This window comes from Desmodus rotundus, chromosome 1 (assembly GCF_022682495.2).
Source record: "Desmodus rotundus isolate HL8 chromosome 1, HLdesRot8A.1, whole genome shotgun sequence".
Taxonomy (NCBI): Eukaryota; Metazoa; Chordata; class Mammalia; order Chiroptera; family Phyllostomidae; genus Desmodus; species Desmodus rotundus.
Window position 1 is genome coordinate 2,201,340 of NC_071387.1, and position 14,589 is coordinate 2,215,928.

Sequence of the window (14,589 nt, forward strand, 5' to 3'; positions counted from 1 at the left end):
GCTGACGCTATCCTCTGCCCCTCTCGCTGTGGCAGATCGTCTGGGACGAGAAGAAGAACCGGTGGGTGGACACCAGTGAGCCAGAGGAGGAGGTTCGTTGGAACGGGGTGGGGTACAGGGATTCCTGGGAGGAGGCCCTGCCTTCCGAGGCTTCTGTCTGTGGCGTGTCTCGGGTGTCTGGGTTCGAAAGCAGATTTCTGGAGCCAGCTGTCCCTCTGCAGAAGAAAGCTCCACCCCCGCCTCCAATGTCACTTCCCACGGCTCCGCAAGCTGCTGCCCCTGGGCCTGGAGGGGCCCCTAGAGCTTCTGTGAACATGTTTTCCAGGAAAGCAGGTAACAAACCAGGCACAAGAGCTGGCTCGTTTCCCCCCCAAAAAAGAGCTGGCTCAGGTAACCCACGTGTCCTCCCGGCCCCCCGAGTTCTGTGAGCGCGCCTGAGCGGTAGGTGGCAGTGCTCAGGCGCAGAGGGGTCTGGTGTGTGTGGAGGACCCCCTGGGGGGCGCCTGACCAGCTGCCCTTAGCAGGGGGCATGGAGCTGTCTGTGTGTGGGGGGCCCTCAGCGAGGGCAGACACCCTCCAGGGCAGGCTGCCCGGTGGGCCTGGAAAGAGTCCCTGCCGGCCCCTCCTTGGCGGCAGCGTGTGGGGGCCACGTGGAGGCGGTCACTTGGCGTGCCCACCTGACTTGCTGCGTCCCCTGCCGCAGGTGGTACGCGCGCACGCTACGTGGACGTCCTGAACCCAGGCGGGCCCCAGCGCGCCGACCCAGCTCTTGCTCCCGCGGACCTCTTTGCCCCGCTTGCCCCACTCCCATTCCCGGCGCCCTTGTTCGGACCAAACCCAGGTAGGCAGACCTTTGACCCTTCCTCTGAGCCATGGCCTAACTCTCCCTTGAGAGGAGTGGCGGCCCAGGTGCAGAGGCCTCGCTTCCCCTCTTCCAAGAGAGCAGGTGGACACCCTTTAGGATGTGACTGTCTCCCAACTGTCTCCTTCACAGAGGCAGAGGGAGCCCCACCCTCAGAGGGGGCCGTCAGGGAGGGACACGCCCCAGCTGGGGGTCCAGCCCATCCAGAGCCTTCCTTGGAACCCAAGGTGAGCCAGCGCAGCAGGACAGGAAGGGACGCCCTCCTCCCAGGCCAAGACCATGGGCCCCGACCCTGTGCAGTCTGCTTCCCTGGTGTCCCCGGGACTCATAGTGCAGCCCCACGCGTGGCGTGGCATGGTGTGGCGTGCCCTGGCGGTCTGACGGAGGTCAGGACAGCAAGGAGAGGGGGTCTTGCATTTACGGTCATAGTGCAGGGTCCAGAGCCCGGTCCACAGGGGCCCAGCCCTGGTTCCCCGCTAACCCCTTCTGTCAGGTTTGGGGAGTCACTTCTCCAGGCCTCAGTTTCCTGCTCTGAGAAATGGGACAAAGATAACACCAAGTCACAGGCCCCTGGGAGGTGCGAGGTGGGACAGGATGGTGATGTCAGGGTGCACGTGCAGTGGGCTCTCGCCTCGCTTCTCTGAGGGGCGCTTCCGTGGGCAGAGCAGTGTGCGGCCTGTGCCACCCGCCCGACGTGGGGCTGGTCTGCCAGACGGGGCAGGTGCGGCATCTATGTCTCCCGGCAGGTTGTCAGCTCGGCAGCCTCGCTCCCTGCATCTGATCTGGCCCCCTGCCCAGTGGACGGCTCCCAGGGGGGAGAGGTGAGGGGCCCCCCTGGGCTTTGGGTCCCCGCACAGTCTCTGCCCAAAGTCTAGGCCAAGGAGGCGCGTTCTTACTGCCCCGTCCAGCAGCTTTTTCCTTAAAAATGAATGTTAGTGGGGAGGAAAGGCAGTGTAAACGCTTTTTACGACTTGAAGCGTTACTCTGTTCCTGAAAGTGCAGTCGCCCACGTTTGAGCAGTGCCGCTTGGGACCGGGAACTAGCGAGGGGTTTGGGCTCACACTCCGGCCCCGCGGCCTGGTCTGGCCTGCCAGCGGCCTGTGTTCCTCAGGGCCGTGAGGCCCAGCCAAGGCCTGGAGACATCCCACACTCTCGTGGTGGTTGTTTCTTAACCAAAACTGCCTCGAGATGGGGACGTTCGGCTCTGTCTGCTCTCCCCAGGGGGGTCCTGCTGGCCCCGCCGGCTCTGGGGACTGACCCCGATGGCGGGGCACAGCCTGCACGCCGACTGTGTCACGTTCTCGCTGTCTTGTAGCTTTCGCGCTGTAGCTCAATGAGTTCCCTGTCGCGTGAAGTGAGCCAGCATCTTAACCAGGTACCCGAGGCTGGCTGCTCTCACTGCGCGCAGGGCTGGGGTGGGCAGCCTCTGAAAGGCAGGGTCCCTTTTCCTGATCCGGCGCAGGGAGGGTTTTTGTGGCCGGGCAGGCTGCGGGGCAGGTGTGGGAGCACTTCATCTCTGATGTGCCGCTGGTTCCCAGCCTCCCCCGAGGCTCCGCGCAGCCTTCTCTCCACCTTGAACCCTGAATTCTGGGGATGGACGCTTTAGGTCCAAGTGAACGAGCTCGCCTGCTAACCACCGCCCCCACGCTGACAGGCTGCGCCGGCCCTGGTGGCTGGAGCATGCGTGCTGCACGGTGCCTTGGCTTTTGCTGCTTCTCTGTGGACCAATGCATGGTTCTGTCCGCCGTGGCAGTGGGTCTCTTCCATGTGCTTCTGTGGCTTTTTCAAGAGTCATAAGTCCTCCGCAGTGGTGTGTGTTTTTTGTGGGTGTGTGACGTCATCTCGCTGAGCTGAGGTCTCTGTGGTTCCCAGGCTCCCAGCGACCAGCCCCCAGCTGCAGGCGTCCCCGGGGCCGCTGTGCCCTTCTACAACCCCACGCAGTTTGCACAGGTACGAGCTCCAGCCATCTTGCCGGGTGGGACGGGGGAGAGGCCAGGGGTGGGGGGGCCTCCCAGCCCACGCCCTGGCTCCAGGCTCTGCTGCAGCAGCGCCGGCCTGCCTGCCGTTCCCTCGCAGTGCTCCTGACTGGGCTCCTGCCTCCGCGAGAGAGACTGGCTGCCAGGTCAGGGGAGCCGAGTGGGGGCAGCAGCCTGCGGGGGTCTTGGAACTCAGGATGGAACGCCTTGCCTGACCCCGGGCTGTCCTGACACACAGCCGCCTCGCCGCCCACCTGTGCACCCCAGCCCCTCACTCAGAGCCCATGCTGCCGCCTGGGCCTTCCCCCCTCCCCAACCCCCGCCCCGCTGCTGCCCCTGTGTGTCTACAGACGCCTCTCTTCCCCTCCCCCTCCCAGGACTGAGGTATCCCGTTACCACCTGGTCACCCCTCTACATTTCCACTTCAAGATTTGGTGGTGGCTTTCTTCTCTCTCGAGTTACCTGTTTCTTGTATTTTGTTTCCCTGGGAGAACCCCTCAACTCTCATTTCCATTGGGGCTTGTGAGGGCGGCTCACTGTCCTTCCCGTGTGCCTCACTGGGGTCTTCAGATGCTCCACCCTTGGAATTGGCCTCACTTTGAGCCCCTAACAAACTGCTGCACCTTTAAGGGAACACCTGCGTCTGCTGCTGGCCAGGGCAGCGGTCGTGGGCTACAGAAAGGGGACAAAGTGGACGTGGCCATTTGACGTTGGGGTGTGTGCTGGCTTGTTCCCCAGGCCTGCTGAGCGCCACCCCCGCAGTGCGGCGGGTGGGAGGAAGTCAGGGCTGTTCCTGTCGTTTCAGGCCTCTGTCACCTCAGGAAGTTCAAGGTCGGGGAGGATTGGCCAGAGGAAATACCCAGCCTTGAGGTAGACTGGTCCCTGTGCTGAATTAGCCTTGGACGCTCCGACTGACCGCCTGCGACCTCTCTTCCTAGCGATGATGCCCAGCCCCTGTCGACAAAGCTAATCCCACAGCCCCTCTGAGACCTGGAGTGAAGGAGTGACCCTGGGCTCAGAGTCTCTCACCTGAAGAACGAGTTCAGGAGATACCTTCTAGTCCCTTAGGAATGACGCACTGAGTGTGGCTGGACTCTGCTGCAGGGGAGGCTTGGAACTTCCGGAACTGGGGCGTCTCTCAAAGCGTGATGGGAGTCACTGCCAGGTCATCCCACCGGTCTTCCGAGACACCAGAAGGAAGGAGGCGCTGATGCCTGCTCTGCGCCCGTGTAGCCTGCTCCCTGGCCCGCTGCCGGGAGCCCAGCACAGTGCTTTGTGGATGGTCCCTCTGAGTGGTCTCGGGGGGGTGGAGTCACCTTAGCCTCCTTTCAGTCAGGGTGGGGACGCCCTGGCCCCGGCGGTGCGTTCCCCTCCTGCAGCAGAGATGTCTCCCACAGGCCCAAGGCCTCTGTGGCCTGGGTGGCACCCTGAGGGGTCTCCTGCAACTGGGGGACTGGATCTGTGCACGAGGGAAGAAAGAGCCACCTAACAGAACTTGTGTTCCACGTGTGACTGACCCTCACTAGTCAGCCAGTGCTCAAGCTGTGACCGTCATTTATCACTTTGGACCTTCTGAGGGAGTGGCCGGGCCGCACTCACGGTCAGAGCAGCCGGAGGGCTGCCGCACTCTGCACCCTGGTCGAGGCCGCACCTCTGCCTGTGGCACCAGGGCCCCCCCACCCCCCCGCCGGCATGCCCCTCCCACCTGGGCGATGGGCCGCAGGGGCTGGCCCCGTCTTGAAGAAAGTGGCTTAAAATAGTTTCTTGCCAGAAGCTCTAGAAGCTGATACTTCTGCCCCTGGATTTTTCCACACGGGCCCTCCCGCAGCGGTGTGGGCTCCCAGCCACAGAAGCCAGTGGGGGTCTCTCCCCTCACCAGTCACCGAGCTTTAGGGCTTCATCGACTGTTCTTAAAACCACTCACGTTGGCATTCGGTCTAAAGAGGCGAGATTGAAATGTTTGTAGAAGTCATTAGGAGCTACCTTCTCTGGTTCTGCCCGGTGTCTCTGATCTCAGCGCCAGGTCGTGTGAGTGTGCGGTCGCACCGGCCCCTCCCTCCTTCCTGGTTCACTTGATCCCCTAGGAAAGGCCGCAGACTGTTCACGCGCCTGTGGGACCTGGCGGCCGAGTTCTTCTGCTGGGAAGGGCCAGCCTCCTTGGGGCCTCCCTGTGTCCCTGGGTCAGCGGGCGTGGTTCCTGGGGCCAAGGCCTGCCGGTCCCGAGGCTCCCCCCAGCCCATTGTTCTGTTAGTGACTTTTGATTCAAGAGGCTTCCTGCAGGTGGGAGCCGTTATTTTTCCTAAATGCCGATTGTTACACTGCAAATTGTTAAATAAATAAGATATTTTGGGCTCGGAGCACTCTCCTGTTTGTTTTGCCGATTAAAGCCAGGGAGCCTCCAGGAGCGGGTCACCTCAGGTGTGGCAGGGACCAGCCTACAGCCAGGGCTCCCCTCTGCATTGGGGGAGGGTAGGGGGTGGGTTTGCTCTGAAGCCTGCCCAGCGCCCTCGTGAGCGTGTGGAACCAGAGGGGAGTGAGGGCTGCATTGGCAGGGGAGGGCCAGACTGGTCAAGTGTGCAGCGATGGGTTGGTGCCCCGGCGCAGGACGGGTGGGCAGGGGGCTGTGCGTGTTGGGGTGGACGCTGGCCCCGCCCCTCTGCCAAGGAGAATAGGCCGTGAGGGGCGTGGTCTCCAGGCACCTGGCCCCGTCCCTGGGCACTCACGTCCTCACTCGGCCATTTAGACCTCCGGCCGCCAGAGGTCGCTGCGGGCGCTGGTCCGCCACCCCGGCTGCTGGTTGTGGAGGCGGCTGCCTTGGCCTGCAAGGGGCTGGGGAGCGGTCGCAGACCAGAGGTAGGGGCGTGGCGTGACCCCGGGCATCCTTGGGCGCGGAGTTGGGGCGCGGGATGACCCTTGGGCATGAGATGACCTGAGGGTGAGGTCTGCGCGCGGTGACCCCGGGGCGCGAGTCTGGTCCCACCCCCAGCTCCGCTGCTGCAGTCGTTGCCCCGGGAGCTGCCGTGGGATCGCAGGCCCTGTGTCCGGGCCTTGGCGGATGCGCTGCAGACCTGCTTGGAGTCTCGTCTTGGCTCTTAGGGCAGGGTCTGTGGGCCAGCAGTTGTGGTGGCTCACGGTGGAGCCAAGGCGGGGAGAAGGGGGACACCCACCCCAAGCTGCGCCTGTGGTCTGCCCTCCATTGGCCTTCACCTTGGGGTCGCGGAATCTCTGTCCCGCACCTAGTGCCTCGTGAGGAGCGGGCCCCCGACCCGGAAGGTGGCTTCTTGGCTTAGGGAGGCAGGGCCCTCACCCATCCCTAGGAGGGGGCAGCAGGCCGGGATGTCTGGATGCTTGTTTCTGCTAGACGACCGCTGGCCTGTCCACTGTCACCCTGCACCATCGCTATCCTTCAGGAACATTAAATTCGTGGAAGTAATAGCAGTTTTCCCTTAGGCCCTTGGGGGCTCCAGGACTTGGAGGCCTCCAGCCATGCAGCAGCTGGCCCCGCCCCTGCAGGTCCTCTCTGTGCGCTGCTGCCACTGCCGGGGACACCTGGCCACTCATCTCTGACACTGGGCATCGCTGGCAGCCCCCAAGGAGCTGTCTTCCTGGTGTGCTGGGCCCCTGGACTATGCCATCCAAGTCAGTCTCCCTGGGGCCCTCGGAGCCGGCTCCCCAGCAGCCCACCACCCAGGGGCCCCTGCAGCCAGAAGGAAGAATGCTCGAGGGGCAGCTTCCCAACACAGACAAAGACCTGGTCCCCTGCCCAGGGTCCCTGCCCACTGACAACTGTCCAGGGCCCGAGCAGAGCCCAGTGGTCCCTCTGAACGTTGCAGCAAAAATCAGCAATGAAGACCCTCAGGCTACAGCAAAACCCTTCATCCCGAAGCCACCCACGAGGCCCAGGCTGGAGCGGGCACTGTCCCTGGACGAGAAGGGCTGGAGGAGCAGGCGCTTTCAGAACAGCCGTGAGGACCTGGCCTCCCGGAACGGGGCCAGCCCCTCCAGGGGCTCCTCGCAGGACCAGGGCCCCGGGCCCCCTGCCCACACTCGCTCCCCGCCCTGCCTGAGCACCTCCTGGCAGGAAATCCCCATGTCCCACGGGACTCTGGGCCATGTGGGCGGGAGCCCCTCTTCATGGGGTAACGGTGTCTCTGGGATCATCGGCACCTCCCTGGACACCCTGCAACGAAACGGGGCCTCGGCCGGGAGCACCCCCAGGCTGCCCAGTGGGCTTCCCTCACGCCTGCTGCCCACCCTGGACTGGAATGTCACCTCCAACTCCCTGCGGACAGCAAACAAGGTGGACGCAGACCACGCTGACTACAAGCTCCGCCTGCAGACCAGGCTGTTCCGGGCCCACAGCAGCCTGGGCCCCAGCCGGCCTCCGAGCCCCCTGGCCTGCGACGACAATTCCCTGCGCTCCACCAAGTCTTCCTTCAGCCTCCTGGCACCCATCCGTGCCAAGGACGTCCGGGACAGGTAGGGCTACACCTGGGCGGGGAGGGTGCCATGGCATCCGTGGCCTCAGTTTTAGGGTTCAGAAGCAAGCTCCACGAGGACCACATGATGTGTTCTCATCCAACTGTGTTGGGGCATAAAGGTGGAGACAGCCTGGTCCCCATCGGTCACCCCGGGGGGCTCTCCTGCCAGAACCACGCCACGTGGACCCTGTGCCTGCAGCACTTTGCCGGGACAGCCAGACACGTGATGGCTGGACCGAGGGCCCAGCCACATGGAGGGAGGTCCCCAGGGTCCACACTCTGCTTCCAGCAGGCTCCCATGACTTCTCCAGTGTCCTGGGACCCAGTTTGCTGGGCGCCCACCAAAGCTCACGGTGGGAGGGGGTCGCAGCACCAAAGACGCTTGGTTTCCGGGCTTTAAGGGGCTTTAATATTTAAGCATGTTGACATGTTTGTGGCTTGGAAAGGACTTGGGTGCCTGCCCGTGTCTTCCCTTCTGCTCCCAACTCCCAAACTCGTGCTTCTGGCTCATCTGCCCCAAGGCCAGAGCCATGAATTCACCAGGCTGGGTGCGCAGAGACTTCTGAGCCCACTGCGCCCACCCACGACATCCTCCCGAGCTGGGGCTTCTTCTGGAAGCTCAGTGCCAGGGACAACTGTCCTGGGGTGCCCAGCTGCAATGCCACCCTCCCCTCTCCGTCTTCCCTGGGCCTGCCCGTCTCCTGCGTCTCCCCACCCTGGCTCCTGCCACGCTGACCAGGCCTCCACTCCCAACCAGGGCCGGGCAGGTTGTTTGAACCACATCGGGCCACAGCCTTGACTTCAGGGGCCTGAGGAGCGCATCCCGGCAGCCGGGCCCTCCCTGAGTCCATCTGCTTGGACCCCGAGTTCAGGCTGTGCCCCTCTCCACAGGAGCTACCTGGAGGGGAGTCTTCTGGCAAGTGGGGCCCTGATGGGGGCAGAGGAGCTGGCCCGGTACTTCCCAGACCGGAACCTGGCCCTCTTCGTGGCCACCTGGAACATGCAGGGCCAGAAGGTAAGCGGGCCACCTGCCCCTCTCAGGATGAGACCTCGGTTCCTACCTGTTGTTTCCAGGGCCCCCAAGCTGCCCCTCCCCCACCACAGCCCCCACCCCATGGCCCTACCCTGCGCTGGCTCATCGTCACCCCGATCCCCTTGTCTACTTTGGGGTCCCTCCTAACGAGCTTATGAGCGTCCCAGGTGCACTGCCTGTGTGTTTCCCACTGTGCACCTCCCGCCTGCAGGGGCTCTACACAATCGTCCCCCAACACCCTCCTGGGGTCGGCCTGCTTGCTGGGGGCACCCAGGAAATCTCTGTTGGTCAGACAGGCGGGAGGGGCGCTTCGCATCCCGACCGCCGCAGCGGCCCACCCAGAACCTCGGGCCGGGCCCACACGCTGGTTCCTGGGGAAGCCCGCCAGCAGTGGTCCCCGCCGGCTCTCTCTGCAGCTAACCCCAGGTCTCCCCGGGCCCCTTTCACACGGTGAGGTCTGTCCTCAGCCTAGCAGTCGGTCTCTGTCCTCCTTCCTCCTACCTGGGGGCCTCATCCTGGGCCAGGCTGATCCTGAGGCCTGTGGGGTGAGGGACGGGATTGTCACCTCTCCTGCGGTCACGAGGCCATTTCATGAGGCCTCTCGTTGCCCACGTGTGTTAGAGCGGTCAGCGTGTTTGATGAGGAGAGGATGGGAGGGCCACCCTTTCCTGCAGCCGTGTCCCAGCTGACATTCGGGCGACATTCGGACGAGGTTTGGCTGACGTAGCTGGAGGCCCTGAAGAAGCAGCCACCTGAACAAGATGGAAGTGACTTCTGCTGAGCTGGAGGGGGAGGCAGGGGCCCAGGCTGGTGGCTCTGCTGGGGTCCACAGGGCTTGGCCCTCATCCGGGGCCTGCAGGGTCAAAGCCAGGTGGCACTGCAGGCACAGATTGGAGTGACGATGGGCAATGGCACTTAGCTCCCTGAGGGACCCGCTGCACCCCAGCTGCACACTGGCCCAGGGCTCGGGGGGGCACACACTTCAGGTCAGGCTCAGGGACCAGGCCGGGGCTGGGTGCAACTGAAAGGCAGCAGCTAGGGGGCGGCACAGCGAGGATGGGGGCACAGACTCGGCCTTGGTGATTCCAGGTTGGGAGGGGGAGGGTCATGGGGTCCCTGGGGAAGCAGGAACCCCACCATGCTGGGCCCCTTGCCAGGCGCTGCTTCTCCACAGGAGCTGCCTCCAAACCTGGATGAGCTCCTGCTGCCCGCGGAGGCCGACTACGCCCAGGACCTGTATGTTGTCGGGGTCCAGGAGGGCTGCTCCGACAGGTAGGCCTCCCACCTCACCCCACGGCCCCTGAGTCCATCGGTCCCTCCTGGCCCCTGTGAACAGCACTGCCGAGGTGGGCCTTTGGGACTGATGCTGCTGTGAGCCAAGACCCCCTGATGTCAAGCCTGGGCCGAACACGCAAACGCCTTCTAAAACAGTGACTTGGAGAATTCAGAATGAATGAGGTTTTCCTTCTGGTAAATAACAGCTGGTCTAAGAGATCGTAAGCGCAGCAGACCGCAGCTTGGCCACTTGGTCCCCTCTGGGCTCCCAGCCAGACCCTGAATGGTGTCGCTGACCCACCCTGGGGCCCACTGGGCTGCCACTCCCTGTCCTCTGGCCGCACTCCTATGGCCTTGTGGAGGGTCACCTGGTGAGGGGGTGCCGCTCCTCAGGCAGCCACACACAGATGCGCCGGCCTGGGGTTCCTCCTGGGCCTCTGCCAGGTGGGCTGGGAGTTCTCACCCGAGGCTTAGCAAGGGTCGGGACCTGGCTCCCATCACTGCCGCCTTTGGGGCCTGTGACGTCCCTGCAGGTGTCCCCACCCAGGAAGCCAGTCTCGCAGGGAGGCCCCAGTCTCTGGCCCAGCAGGCCCAGCGGCCTGTTGTGTGGCTCCTGTCTGCCCTTCTCCTTGCGAGGCGAGGGTGCCAGGCTGGACCACGGGTGCCCCTCCTGGCAACTCCTCCAGGGTGCCCGGGCGAGGTGCTGGGAGGCCAGGCCCCTCCCCAGGGTGGCCTTGACTTCTTCGCAGGCGGGAGTGGGAGGTGCGCCTGCAGGAGACGCTGGGCCCGCACTACGTCATGCTGCACTCGGCAGCCCACGGCGCGCTGCACATCTCCGTGCTCATCCGCCGGGACCTCATCTGGTTCTGCTCGGGTAGGCGGCGGCCCGCACCCGTCCTCTCCCTGCCGGCCCCACAGCCCTGTCCCTGTCCCGGGACACGAGCTCACTGACCCAGCAGTACGGCCGCCCGGGGCCCTCGGGCTGCGGGGTGGGGCTGTCAGCTGTGCCTCCCCCCACACAGAGGTGGAGAGCTGCACGGTGACCACGCGCATCGTGTCCCAGATCAAGACCAAGGGGGCCCTGGGCGTGGGCTTCACCTTCTTCGGCACCTCCTTCCTCTTCATCACGTCCCACTTCACCTGTAAGTTGCCTGCACCCGGACCTGGCCTCAAGCAAGGGTTCCTCCCCCCGGGGGGCAGGGGCAGGCGGGGTCCTTCCACTTGGTCTCATGGACCCTGCGGCCCCGGCCCTGCGAGACCCTGGCAGCCATGGCAGTGGCCTCGTCCCACGGGCTCCGCTCTGGGGAGAGGCATGGTGGGCGGGGCATCGCAGGCCCTGCATGGTGACAGCCAGCTGCTGCGGCGCGGGGTCTCCACCTGGACAGACCATGCCAGTGTCTGGCCCTCAGTCAGAGAGCTGCCCCTCAAGCGGTCCCCACCACTCTGTCCTGGCAGCCGGAGATGGGAAGGTCAGTGAGCGGCTACTGGACTACAGCAGGACCGTCCAGGGCCTTGCCCTGCCCAAGAACGTGCCAGACACCTGCCCCTACCGGTCCGACTCTGGTGAGTGGGCGGCGGGGGGTCGTTGTGCTTACGTGCTTCACCTCCAGGGGTAGCAGCCTCGGCCTCGTTCTCTGGGTGGTGTGGACCGTCACCAAGGTGCGGCGTGCAGCGAGGGCGGGCTCACGTGCTTCCTGGCTTGTGCCCCAGCGGACGTCACCACCCGCTTTGACGGGGTGTTCTGGTTTGGAGACTTCAACTTCCGCCTGAGCGGTGGGCGCCTGGCCGTGGAGGCCATCCTGAAGCAGGCCCCGGGGACGAGCGTGCCCACCCTGCTGCAGCTGGACCAGCTCACCCAGGAGATGAAGAAGGGTGAGGCTGGGGGCGGGGTGGGGGTGGCGGGGGTGACAACTGGGAGCAGTGAGGCCCGGGAGGACTGAGGTGGGAGCTCCGCGCCAGTGGTCCGAGACGTGTGCCCGCCCCAGGGACCATCTTCAAGGGCTTCCAGGAGCCGGACATCCACTTCCTGCCGTCATACAAGTTTGATATCGGGAAGGACTCGTACGACACCTCATCCAAGCAGAGGACCCCGTCCTACACGGTGAGTGCGGCCTGCCAGCCAGTCAGGGGGCTGCCCAGGGCCGCAGCTGTGCCTGCTTGAGTGCCCTCCCCCGAGGGTCATCCCGAAGCCCGGGTGCCTGGACCCCGCTCTGGGAGGCCCGGCTCAGCATGCAGGCTGCACTGCGGGTCCCATGGGCTGTGCGCTCCTCGGTGTACTGTGACAAGGGAGGCGGCCTGAGCCAGGCTGCAGGCAGCCCGTGCTGGCTCTGGGTCAGCATGGGGAGGTGGGGGGCGCAGGTTTGATGCCAGCTGCCTCTGCAGCTCCCACGGGGCTGAGGGGGCAGATGCTGCCTCAAGGCTGCAAGAAAAAGGCCTGGGCACGCCCGCCCCTCCCAGTGCCTGGACGCCCAGACACCTAACCATAGTGGGCATGGGGTGCAGGCTGTGGGGACAGGCCCGTGCAGCTGGGGGTAGGGGCGGGCAGGTCAGACCCTGAGGCAGCCTGGACATCAAGGGCCCCTTGCCTCTGGGCTCCTCCTGCAGGACCGGGTCGTGTACCGGAGCCGCCACAAGGACGACATCTGCGCACTCCGGTACTCCTCCTGCCCTGGGGTCAGGACCTCTGACCACCGCCCCGTGTATGGCCTGTTCCGGGTGAAAGTGAGGCCGGGCAGAGACAAGTCAGTACCCTGGCCACTCCACTCCTGGGGCTCGGTGCCAGGCAGCTGTGGGGGTCAGGGACAGGGTGGAACCCTTGCCCACTTCTGCGGGGCGCCACCTCCGGACCTCGGTGCAGGCCATTGTCTCATTGCGTCCTGACACCCCCAGACAGGAGCAGGGTTCCAGCACCCCAGGCAGAGATGGCTACCACGTGGTGATACGAGAGGCTGTCACTGGAGCGCCAGGCCACAGGGTCGGGAGGGAGCAGGGCTGGCTGGGCCTCCCAGCTCACGGCGTCTGTCCGCTTGGGGGTTGTGTGGGCTGGGCAGCCTGCGGGATGAGGGTCTTAGCACCCTGCGGGGGGCCGCGCCCCACCTACTGATGGCTCTTTCCTTCACAGCATCCCGCTGGCGGCTGGCAAGTTTGACCGTGAACTGTACTTAACCGGGATTAAAAGGCGAATTTCCAAAGAAATCCAGAGGCAGCAGGCCCTGAAGACGCAGCACTCCAGTGCCGTCTGCACCGTCTCCTGAGAGAGTTTGCCTGAAGAGGTTCCCACCTACCGCCTGCGCTGCGTCCCCGGAAAGGACGGAGGAGGCTGCTGTCTGGGGCTGCTCTTCCTTTGGGGATGCTGATGACCTGCTGCTAGAGGCTGTCCTACCTCCTTAGCAAGACCCTGACAGGGCCGTGGACTGCAGCACGCGCAGGCCCTCGTCCCTGGACCAGAATCAGCCGCTGACTTGCACGACATCCCTGCAGAGGCCCTGGCTTCCCTCTCGGAGCAGGCTGAGCCTGGGCCCGATGCTGGCCACACCATGCCTGCCCCCATCCCTTCGGGGCTCACACCCCTTAAGCCGGCAGCAGGCCCAGGCCCCAGCCCACCTGCGCCCATTCCCATGTGCTCATGTGGCTGCAGCCGCACGCGAATCCAGGGTCCCGGTCTCTGTCCTCCAGCCCTTCCTCATCTGAGTGGGCTGGCCTGGCACCAGGGAGGCTGCTCGGTGACGCCGGTGGGGTGACTTGGGGCGCATGCTAGGACCAAGCAGAAGCCCAGTCAATCACCAGGCTGAAGCCAGTGTCCAGGGAGCCGCCAAGGTCCCACTGTGGGCTGGAAGAGGGGCGTGGCCAACACTTCAGGCCTGAGGAGCCTCCAGCCTCAATGCCGCCTCCTGTCCTCCTGGCTTTGCTGGCCCCAGACCCTCCACTCCTATGGCGGCACATCTACCAGGCAGGGCAGCTGCCACCTGGGCCGGCACCCCCGCCACATCCAGGTCGCTTCTCAGTGTTCAGAGCCCTTTACCCCTTTGTCTGACCCCAACTCTTGGAAAAAGCATAGGCTTCGAATGTGGGGGAACCCAGGGCATTCGATGTAGACTACTCAATTATTTATTTTTCCGTATTTATATTTTTAAATAAACACATACATTGAATCTTTAACTCTGTCTGGCCGCAGTGTGGGTGCCGGAAGGGAACCACTTTGTACAGGCCATTCCCACAACGTCCTTGAAAGGAAAGGGGTTCGCTCCCACTGTCGGCCCAGGGCTGCATTTGTCCACGTCCCACCCGCTGCCCTGAGGTGTGAGCTGGGAAGCAAGCACTTCAGGTGGGAGTTGTGAAGCCAGTTCTCACACCCAGCACACCCAGCGCTTACTGGCATCAGCCTGACTGAGTGTGAAAGCAGCGCATGCGCAGCCCCTCAGCCAGGTGGGAGGGACCCCACTGAGAAGGCGCAGCCCGCCCGCCTGGGTTCCAGAAGTCATCCCGGTTCTCCGTGGGCATAAAATTCTGCCGAAACGCATGTGCTGTTGAGTTCCAAGTCAACTCACTGAAAACCTCATGAAGATTCCTTCTGTTGGCAACAGGGCCTGAAATCAGGGCCCTTTTACGGACCTTCCTGGGCACCGTCTCTGTGCCCCAAACTGTGGAAGAGTTTAGCCCGAAAATGAGCTTCGATTCTGGGGCGACTGTCACACGCACCCAGAAGACCCTAAGATGAGGGCCAGGCGCCGCAACTTGTTTCGTGCTGAGCCTCAGACTCTCACTGGGAGAGTGGGTTTACTGTCGAAACCAGCACACATCAAGCGGCCAGCCCGTGAAGACAGCCTTACGGAGAACCGGAGTCACGGCCGTGTGAGGGCACGTTCCGAAGCCCGGCTCTCACCCTCCGGCAGAGGCGGTGCAGCTGCCCTGTCAGCAGGGCGACAGCCAGCCTGCTGGTCCCCTGGAAGCACGGCGACGACG

The 14,589-nt window shown here is 64.3% G+C and overlaps 2 protein-coding genes across 13 annotated transcripts in view; both read left to right on the forward strand.

Annotated features, from left to right (window-relative positions):
- SEC16A (SEC16 homolog A, endoplasmic reticulum export factor) overlaps positions 1-5,195 on the forward strand; it is a 29,123-nt gene extending 23,928 nt beyond the window's left edge. For 6 of the 9 annotated variants that reach the window (XM_053919176.1, XM_024562206.3, XM_053919196.1 and 3 more), the window contains 8 exons: positions 36-92; positions 222-333; positions 704-841; positions 995-1,089; positions 1,609-1,683; positions 2,178-2,237; positions 2,735-2,812; positions 3,644-5,195. In XM_053919176.1, coding sequence (XP_053775151.1) covers positions 36-92; positions 222-333; positions 704-841; positions 995-1,089; positions 1,609-1,683; positions 2,178-2,237; positions 2,735-2,812; positions 3,644-3,712 — 684 coding nt within the window. In that variant the 3' untranslated portion in view covers positions 3,713-5,195. The remainder of the gene's footprint in view (positions 1-35; positions 93-221; positions 334-703; positions 842-994; positions 1,090-1,608; positions 1,684-2,177; positions 2,238-2,734; positions 2,813-3,643) is intronic. The other 3 variants (XM_053919183.1, XM_053919192.1, XM_053919202.1) reach the window with 3 other exon arrangements.
- Positions 5,196-5,591: 396 nt separating this feature from the next.
- INPP5E (inositol polyphosphate-5-phosphatase E) lies at positions 5,592-13,883 on the forward strand. Of its 4 annotated transcripts, XM_071220832.1 has the most exons (12): positions 5,592-5,691; positions 6,289-7,317; positions 8,211-8,334; positions 9,527-9,624; positions 10,377-10,501; positions 10,650-10,769; positions 11,083-11,190; positions 11,338-11,499; positions 11,613-11,728; positions 12,232-12,368; positions 12,517-12,601; positions 12,749-13,883. In XM_071220832.1, exons 2-12 carry the CDS (start codon positions 6,467-6,469, stop codon positions 12,773-12,775), a joined length of 1,953 nt encoding a protein of 650 aa, XP_071076933.1. In that variant the 5' UTR covers positions 5,592-5,691; positions 6,289-6,466; the 3' UTR covers positions 12,776-13,883. The 4 variants fall into 4 exon arrangements, with proteins under 4 accessions (XP_071076933.1, XP_024417980.2, XP_071076934.1 ...); XM_024562212.3 differs by lacking the exon at positions 12,517-12,601 and having other exon boundaries at positions 12,749-13,880; XM_053919229.1 differs by lacking the exon at positions 12,517-12,601 and having other exon boundaries at positions 5,614-5,691; positions 6,352-7,317; positions 12,749-13,880.
- The last annotated feature ends 706 nt before the right edge of the window (positions 13,884-14,589 follow it).

Excerpts from the sequence above, each read along its gene's own strand:
- INPP5E (XM_024562212.3), top strand. The coding sequence starts at position 6,467 with ATGCCATCCAAGTCAGTCTCCCTGGGGCCCTCGGAGCCGGCTCCCCAG. Across the intron at positions 10,770-11,082 it reads CATCACGTCCCACTTCACCT|CCGGAGATGGGAAGGTCAGT; the intron begins GTAAGTTGCCTG and ends CTGTCCTGGCAG. Across the intron at positions 12,369-12,748 it reads GTGAGGCCGGGCAGAGACAA|CATCCCGCTGGCGGCTGGCA; the intron begins GTCAGTACCCTG and ends TTTCCTTCACAG.